The sequence below is a fragment of the Vombatus ursinus genome, unplaced genomic scaffold (assembly GCF_900497805.2).
Source record: "Vombatus ursinus unplaced genomic scaffold, bare-nosed wombat genome assembly UNPS02007284.1, whole genome shotgun sequence".
Lineage (NCBI taxonomy): Eukaryota > Metazoa > Chordata > Mammalia > Diprotodontia > Vombatidae > Vombatus > Vombatus ursinus.
The window spans coordinates 20,371,232-20,380,442 of NW_020947062.1; the positions used below are offsets into that span (position 1 = coordinate 20,371,232).

Consider the following 9,211-nt stretch of genomic DNA (forward strand, 5'->3'; position numbering starts at 1 on the left):
AGAAAATAGATTATCTCCCTATTGTTTTTCAAGTAAGGGGGCTGACTAGGTGGTCACTCATGGATGGATATTTTTGGTCTCTGATTCCACTGATTTATGTCAAAGGGAAGACATATTTTATATATTTTTTAAATTTAAAAATAACAAAGAAAAATACACAGTTTTGTCAAAGAGTTCATGCTGTCTCACTCACAGTTCAAGAATGAAATGGAATCTTCTTGTCATGATGATTTGCAAGATAAAAAAACCATGACATTTTCAAAAAGCTTGATATTTTAAAACTGAAAAGAAAATCAGAAAGGGATTTTATGCAATATTACTGAACTCACTGTCTATAAAAAACATTGTCTACATTTGCTTTAAAAAGGTAGCTACCAAGACAATGACAGTTAAAGAAGTCAACACAAAGATTTTACTTCATCCCAATTGTTTCTCTTCTTCCTGTGTATGTGTGATCTAGAAGCTTTGCAAAAGCCTTTATGTTCAAAAGCCCTTTCAGTCTACCCTCTTGGTCAATCATTCAATTGCATGATGAAAATTGGAGAAATCTTCCTTAGTGTTGACACTGGAAAAAACCAAACAAACCAACAATAAAAGGTTATGGAGCCAAAATTTCCATAAGTAAGGGTATAGGAATGATGTGATATTTCTGTGTCATCCAAACAAGTCTCCCCAAAACTTCTACTATCTTAAACCACATCTAGAAAAATCTGCCAAAAACCAACCACCACCTATTTGCTGACCCAGCACCTAATTTTTTTTTGTCTTGTCATGCTAAATCTACATTAGTCTACAATTTAAGGCAGTAATATAAATAGTTGAAATACAACTTTTCTCCTGCTATGCTCTGAGGAAAATAACTCTCTTTAGTCACCAAAATACTTAGTGTTCTCAATTAAAAATAGCCAAACTCAGGTAGTAATTCACAGCACTTCACATTGACTCAGATAGCTAAGTGATAGGAAGGTTATACTTTTCTGGATTTCACACTGCTGTAAACTGTAAAAGCATGTCTGCAAATAGTAAAGTGAGTAAAAGCAGAAACATCATTCCTGGGTACATACTCTCTGGCACCTTTGGTAAATTCATAATTAGCTTCAGACAACTCTTGAACAGGGTGTGAAGAAATCACTTTGGTTGTCTCCTTGTATTTTAGTGGGTTTCTTTAACATTTGGCAGTGCAAAAAGATAAATCCTGTATTCTTTCCAGTAAAGAGTTTTCAAGGTATGACCTACTTCCCAGATAAAGCCATTCATCCTGTATTTCTCAATAAATGAAAGAACAAACTAAATTTCTTAGCAAGAGCAAGAAATCAGAGATGGCTGCTGCCTCTTTCCAAAGATTTCTGCATCAGTTAAAGAAACCATCTTTAGGCCAAAAGCTCCATCTAATGCACAATAGAATTATTTTGAATAAATAAAGCTTATATAATTGCAGAATTCCCTCAATTTCTTGTTTTAAACATTTTAACAATGTTTAAAAATCTAAGAATGCAATGAAAGGATAGAGGGAATACAAGGGCTGGGAAAGTTGGCTCTTTGCCATGGGCTGGAATTATAATTGTAATCCCCCTTTTAAAGAAAAATATAAAATGTCCCACTCATATAATTTTAGAATGAATATAACAATTTAAAAATACACTTCATTCAAGAACAGATAATAAAAACTTTTCCTCCTTCTCCAGGGTGTGTGAGTGTGTGTATGTGTGTGTGTGTGTGTAGGATAGTATTTGTGTATAGGATAGACTATTGTAAATATCCAGATGAGGTTATTGTATGGGATATTTTACTTAATTGTTTTTCTTTGTCTCAAGGGAAAGTTCAAGCTAGAAAGGAAGGATTGAAATAACTGATGTAAAGGCAAAAGGTATCAATGAAACATTTTTTAAAAATAAATTTCATTTTTGTAATGTTGCAAGGACATTTTTACACTATAGAGACATAAGAGAAATAAAGGAGAGAGGGAGAAAAAATAGGTATGCAAGAAGACAGTAAAGGAACATTAAAAAACACTCTAGTACTTAGCACAGTTCCTGGCACATATTAGGCACTTAATAAATGTTTATTGATTGACACTCAAAAAAATTAACTATACAGAGAATGGGAGATATGAATGACACACAGATTTTTGTAGATTTTATATTCCACTTGTAGACTTTTGAAATACAACCACTACAGTATTTTAAGTTGTTTTGTGGCATAGATGAGCCTATCACCTTTTGGAACTTGACTGCAAACTGGAAAAAATTCAGCCAAAATCTCCCCACCTCTGTAGAAGGTAAAGGAATTTAAATAATCCAATGACCCTCAAAACTGTGGGATTAGTTATCTCAAACCTTTGACAGGATCTCCCATAGCAAATGAGTAATAATACTCATAAATTACAGTAAGAATGCTTTAAGGTTTGTAAATTGCTTTATCTCATTTTAAATATATGAAAATGAGGTAAGGATTCAGACTTTAAAACAATTTTTTAAACAACTGAAAACCACTACAGCCAGCAACACATGCTCAAGAGGGACAGATCTATCATTAAGCAAATTATTTAACTTCTTCAGAATTTGGTTTTCTCACCTGTAAAAGTAGGGAGTTAAACTCGATGACTTCTAAGGTTCCTTAGAGTCTAGATTTAGTGTCCTATGATCCTAGCTTTTGCCAAGTTCTTCAGGAAGGACAGCTTCACAGGACATGGAGACATTCACTGTGGTGAATCACTGTGGTGAATCAGTCTGTGCACTGAATCATACCTCACATGATGCAACAAGTTTGTTGCAGTGGCTAAGAATTTGATGCTTCTCACTTCTTTGCTTTTTACTCCATAAAGATAGTAATATGAAGGAACCATCCAGGAGACCCATCCACTGCTTTCAGCAGTACTTAGGGATTATTAGCACAGTCAGGCTGAATTTCTAAACATTTACTTGGTTCTCAACTTTCACCTTAATACCCTGAGTGCTTCTGCCAAACTAGATGTATCTACCTGAGTCATGCTATGCAGAGACTTCGCTTTGTGTTTCACTGCTTCCACCAGAACATTTTAAAGTGTAGGTAACTCATTTTCCTAACTTCTTTGTCCTCTTTTGCTTTAAAGTTGATTGAGACTCAGAGTCATATTCTATAATGCTATTCTCCCCTTTGGTTTCAAAGTTTCAGGAAAAATTAATAAAATACTTAAGTTGAAAACTTCTTCCTCTGAGACAACAGTATCTTCTTATTCTTTATCAAATATATCTTTCTCCATAATAATAATATTACCTTGGAAAGTTAACTATAACTGCTGCAGAAATAACAACCTTCCTTTAAAACAGCTCTTGACACACTTTAATTATCAAACTATCGGCCAAGAATATGCTGGCTACTAACAAAATCCTACAATGTGGGACTTAGAATGACTGTTTTAATTAAGATTGTTTGTTGAATGTGTCTGATGTGTCATTTTAATTCCCCTTTCCCTCTCCCACCAGAAATGCCATAAACATAGCCATGTGACAAATCCCACCCATCTGAGGTTAGCACTGATTTATTTTTTATGGGGGTGAAAAATAAGGTAGATGAACCTAAGAAAATTCACTCTTCCAAAGCGGTGTAACATCAATAACAGCTTCTAAAAATTCTTATTTAAAGAGTCCTTTTCTCCATCTGATTGTGAGATACCAATGACTTGAAAGCATTCCATACCCAGTTGTAAGTCTGATTTAAATCCCAATCTCTCTAATTTTAGAGGTTATAATCAATCTTGAGAGGAAGAACAGACTTTTTCTTAGTGAGATAGCTCTAAACCAGATTTCTTTTTTCCCTGGGGCAGGAGTTGTTTCCTAATATTTGCCAGCCTCCTCTATTACACACACAAAAGGGGCAAGCAAGTGACAAAACATATAGGTTCCTCTTGCTAAGTCCTTTACTCTCAGCATTACTTCTTCCAGCGGGCACTTAAAGATTATCTACAAATAGGAGTAGGCAGATTAGAACATAGTCAAAGCCTGTTAGTGCAACAAAAGGTGACCCCTTTTCAGGATGTCTCTATCTGGAACAATTCTGACAACTGGCAACACATTCTGTTCCCTCTAAGTATCTCATTTTTCAGGATCAGCTGAGTTTCATTTTAAGTAGCATCAAAGACCTAAAATTAAACTTTACTAAGAAAACAAAGTTTTATTTGAAGGAAACTGATGTACACATAACCCAGAGATTTTATTCATATTCATATATTCACATTCAGTTCGTATCTTAGGCTATTTAAGTGTTAAAAGAGTTTAATGATCTCCGGAACCATTCCCCCTCACTGAAGATTCATACTATACCTGTCAAGTTACCAAAAGATAATTTCCTAAGGTACCCAGATCACTGGTCCCCTGGAGAGACACCTTCAAAGATTAGGAATCACCCCAGTTTCACAAAACAGAGAACAGTTGTGCAGCATGAGAAGGAGGACCATGGAAGGGAGAGTGCTAAGAGGGAGGAAAGGGTAGGATACAATAACTAGCAGAGTGTTTTAATTGCACACAGGGGACTCAATACAAGTTTACTGAATTTTAAAAGTAAATGTATTTCTGATAAAAAATCAAGGGAGGAGATAAGCAAGAAGATGTGAATGAACAAAATATTTTCAAATTAACTTGATGTTCCATGTATACATCAAGCAACTGGCAAATCTATGAGAACAATGGATTGTGCTCCAAGGAAACTCACCAGAGTTGAGTATACTGCAAGTAATCTTACTAGGGAACTTTACAATGTTAACTGCTGACATTTTTTTAAATGACACACTAAAGTCTGTCTAAAAATGGATACCTCCTGCTTATCCCATCTGATCTGTCTGTAAGAATAAAATGAAAACTCCAAACCACTGAAATATTCAGATTAGGAACTGAGGTAATCCCAAAGAAGAGATATGAGAAGATACTCCTTCACCTTCTTTGAGGAGGGGAAGGAATTATGTCTGTGAACACTGCAGATTTCTTTAATGTGTTGGGTAGTTTTGCTGAACTGTGTTTTTTTTCTCCTCCTTTTTATTCTTTGTTATGAGGGATGATTCTCCAGAAGTGAGAGGGGTAAAGAGTATATGACATATGAAGTGATACAGAAACAAAAGAACATTTTTAAAACAAAAACTGTTCTAACAGCTTTCCTGAAAGCTATTGCAAATAAGGTATGGTGTTTTTCTTGTGTTCTCAGCACCCTCTGAGGGGCCTACTGCTATGCTGGGTTTCCTACCTGTTCACTTGGCAGGCATTCTTTGTGGGTCTACTTTCCTCCTGGTCATCCCAAATACTTCAACAAGATTTAGTGAGGGACATGGATGTAGGCTGCTTGCTTGTCAATAGTGAAGGCTATGAGAAGTCTCCTTCCTTTGTTTCTGGGGCTCATTTACAAGGAAGGGCTGAAAAGTTCCAGTCCCCCAAGGTTCTCCACCATTCTCTCTTTATTACTCTATGCCAGCTTCTAAGCACACTTCTATGATCAATGAGCATTGAAATATCCAGCCTGCATGTGGGGAAGCCAGGTGGCACAGAGGATAGAGAAGCCCTGGAGTCAGGAGAACTTTAGTTCAAATTTGACCTCAGACACTTGACACTTACTAGCTATGTGATCCTGGGCAAGTTACTTAACCCAGGTTGCCTCACCAAAAAAAAAAAAAATATTCAGCCTGCATGCCTGTGTGCAACCTTGATGAATAGCAAACTATTATGGAACTTGTATATAACACTGCATCTATATTCTCACCTGCCATCAAACAAACACAACTCTGGCCTACCCTAGGGTAAATAACAATTTTCCAAACGAAGGGTCTCTTTCTATTTTTTTCTATCATTTTAGCAAACATTTACTCAATTAAATAAATCCAAAAGTTCAAAGCAAAATGCTCTCAAACAAATAAAAGAGGTATTATTTGCTTGTTAGCCTTCAAAGCAGTGGTCCTCTGGTCCACTTCTTGGATCTAGTAGGAAAATGCCAGTGGCAGGGAAATAAAAATCCAGAAACTTAATCCTTTTGAATAGTGAACAAGAGCATTAAAAATGAGAGACAAAGAGACAGAAACAAAGGGAGAGACAGTCAGAGATAGAGACATTGAGGGGGGAGAGGGAGAGAAAGAGAGAAAGGGATAGGAAGAGGGATAGGGAGAAAAGGTGGGGGTATGTTCCTTTCTCAAACATATTAATTTGTAAAAGTGATTCCAGACATCATAAAGACTTGAACAGTTAAATTCAACATCATCATTCAAACTGAATACTGAAATATTCTATATTTACCTTTTTCATTAATTCATCTCTGGTTTTAAACTGTGGCAGATCTTCTACTTCAATCCCATCAGCCATTTCTATTACCTTGTCTAAAAGTTCTTTGTTGTAACTGTACGATAAAAAATAAGGTAAATGGCTTGGACTGAAGAGTCACTTGTAGTTGGGTGTTAATATGAAATTGCAGTATGCCATTTTAAGAGTAAAACTCTTAGTAAATTGCCTTGATGCTGTAGGGAAAACATATCACTATCTGGCAGCATGAAGATATTTCAGTTAAGAAACTGTTCATTATACTTGAAGGTGCTCAGAGGAAGATATAGGAGGTATGAATAAGCAGATATTTCAGGATTGAGATATATAAAGTATACTTCACATTTGGAAGTGATATTAAAACTAAAAGATTATTTTTTCAGAGCTTAAAAATGGTGGACGTAGGAAACTGACATTTTTTCTTGTTCAACACTGGGTACTACTAGATAGAAATGACAGTCTCTGCCCCTGTAAAGGTTCTCATCAGAGACACAGAAAGGATATGTACTTCTTCCAGCCCTGACCTAAAGATTTTCAAGTTCTTCTCATGTCTACACTAACCCTGCCCCTATGGCCCACTGTAGCTTTGCACTTGTAAGTCTAAAAGTACAAGATAGTGGCTTAGGCTAGGAAAAGCTGTGTGATCAGGCAGGTTTGGAGACAGAGGTAGTCCTTAATTGACAGTGAAAACAGTACTGGGGTCAAGAATGAGACCTAATGTTATTTAACAATCATGCATATGAAGCTATTTTCATTGTCATTTCTGAAGCCCATCTCAGTAACAAGCTTCATAAGAAGACTCATTCATCCTCACTACTTATTTCCCTGTGAAGGAAAGGAGCATTTTAAATGGAGCGGTTATACCTTTTATATTCTTGGCACAAAGCAGGTTTTTCATGTTAAACAAAGATCCCCATTTGCATAAATTGGATGATGGAAGGACCCCGGCTTCTTCAGGAATGAAACCAGGCAAGATAGGTACTCTATGTCTGTTCTCATGTCTGTTGTCAGAAGGGTACTGATGGGGAAGGGGCAGGACAATGAGAGGATATGAATATTGTATGTATAGTATTAAGGAGAAGACAAAGGTGTTTTATCTTCATAGGAAAAAAAAGGTTTTCACAAAACATTAGATCTGAAAAGAACCTTGGAGACCATCTAGTTCAGAGGTTCTTAATCTAGAGTTCATGGACCCCCAAGGAATCTAAGGACAGATTTCAGGGGATTTATGGACTTGCAAGGGGAAAAAAAATACATCTTTATTTCCACTAACACCTAATTAAAATTTAGCATTTCCTTTAATTATTTATTTAAAAAAAAACAATTATTCTAAGAAGGGATTTACAGGCTTCACCAGATTGCCAAATTGGTCCATGACACAAAAAGAGTTAAGAATCCCTGACCTAGTTCAAATCCTTCATTTTACAGAGAAGACAACTAGGCTCAGAGAGGGAAAGAGTCCTAAGTTCATATAGTAAATTACTGGAAGGAAAAGAACTAAGACTCAAGTTTCTTGACTTCCAATCCAAGACTCTTTCCATATCACAATGAATAAGGAGAGGTAGGAGGGGATGAAAGTTTTCTCCAAAGAGAAAGAGAAACCCTATGAGATGGGCATAGAAAAAGGGGTCATCAGTGAAAACGCCCCAACCAAGAAACAGTCAGAGAGAAGAAGTCAAGGAGCTTAGTGAGTTAGATATCAGAAAGAAAAAAGTCTAATATAACAGGGATGGTGTAGCAGAATGGAACTGGCCCCAGCCGGTCAGAGGTCTGACCACATGAGTCTACTTCAACACTCAAGGGACCAAAGGTGTGTGGGGACAGACTTAGGGGACTTCAGAGGGGTTCAAACCTAGGTTCATCCTCAGTGCAGTGAAGGATGAGGGAAGAGTTATGAATTAATTCCCTCTCCTTCACTTGTGGCCAGGGATTGTCCAACAGACTTCTGAGTCGAGGAGTGGGCTTGGGGAGGTGGGCTCAGAGAACAAAATAAGGAATAAGGCGGCAGAGGGAGCTTCAGAGGCTAGTCTTGGGCAATGGGCCCAGACATCAGGCTAAGGGTGGGGGGGTGTCAGAGGACAGGATCCCGGGGTCAGAAGTTAGGCCTGGGGCAGTGAGCACGGAGGAGGTCAGAGGTCAGGACTGGGCTGGTGGTCCCGGGGTCAGAGGTTAGAACAGGGTAGGTGGTGGGCCTAAAGGGGGTGGAGGTCAGAGTCAGGGGTCGGCACCTGCAGCCCAGGAAGAGGTGGTTGGCCCACACCATGGACAGCGCCAGCAGCTGGTCCAGGCGGCCGCCGCGGTCGGGCCCTTCCTGGTAATCGAGCAGGTGGCGCAGGATGAACTCCATGCGGGCCTTCCAGTGCTTCTCGCTCTCTGAGTAAGCCCGGAACTGCTCGGCGAACTCGGCCGCCTGCCTCGTCCCCTTCACCAGCTCCTCCACTGTGCCTGAAGTCCCTTCACCCCCAGCCATCGCGCTCCCAAACACCACCAAACCTAGCACCCAGCCTGCTTGACAGCCACCTTCCCAGAGTGCACCGTGCCTCCTCCGCCCTCCGGATAGAGAGGCTCCTGCGTGGAGGCCGCTCTCGCCGCGCTCGCCTTGACTGCTCTGGAGGACCTGGCCAGGCGCGGGTCCTGAGGCACCCAAACACGTCATCAGTCATCCGCCTGCGGGGAGGAGGAAGTGACTCAGAGCCTGAACTGTGGATGTCACTGGTGTGACCTCCCAGTGTCACCTCCCCAGGGCCACCCGGGATGTCATTGTTCCAAGGGCCACTCTTCTGTGTCACCGTCACTGTTAACACCCCAAGTATCACATACCCCTCAGGTCAAGTTAACAAATATTATTAAAGTGCTTGTTATGTGCCAGGCTCTGGGGATACACATACACACATACACACACACACACACACACACACACACACACACACACACACACA

General features: G+C 39.1%; 1 protein-coding gene across 2 annotated transcripts; it reads right to left on the bottom strand.

Annotated features, from left to right (window-relative positions):
• Positions 1-340: 340 nt before the first annotated feature.
• Positions 341-8,787, bottom strand: CDKN2AIPNL (CDKN2A interacting protein N-terminal like). 2 transcript variants are annotated; one of them, XM_027849229.1, is made up of 3 exons: positions 8,501-8,787; positions 6,252-6,351; positions 341-565 (listed from the first exon to the last, which is right to left on the bottom strand). In XM_027849229.1, the coding sequence occupies exons 1-3, from the start codon at positions 8,740-8,742 to the stop codon at positions 554-556; spliced, it is 354 nt and encodes a 117-aa protein (XP_027705030.1). In that variant the 5' UTR covers positions 8,743-8,787; the 3' UTR covers positions 341-553. The 2 variants fall into 2 exon arrangements, with proteins under 2 accessions (XP_027705030.1, XP_027705029.1); XM_027849228.1 differs by lacking the exon at positions 341-565 and having other exon boundaries at positions 5,616-6,351.
• Between the last annotated feature and the right edge of the window lie 424 nt (positions 8,788-9,211).

Coding starts and splice junctions, on each gene's coding strand:
- CDKN2AIPNL (XM_027849228.1), bottom strand. CDS start 8,742: ATGGCTGGGGGTGAAGGGACTTCAGGCACAGTGGAGGAGCTGGTGAAG. Junction 6,352..8,500: donor CACCTCTTCCTGGGCTGCAG/GTGCCGACCCCT, acceptor TTTATCGTACAG/TTACAACAAAGAACTTTTAG.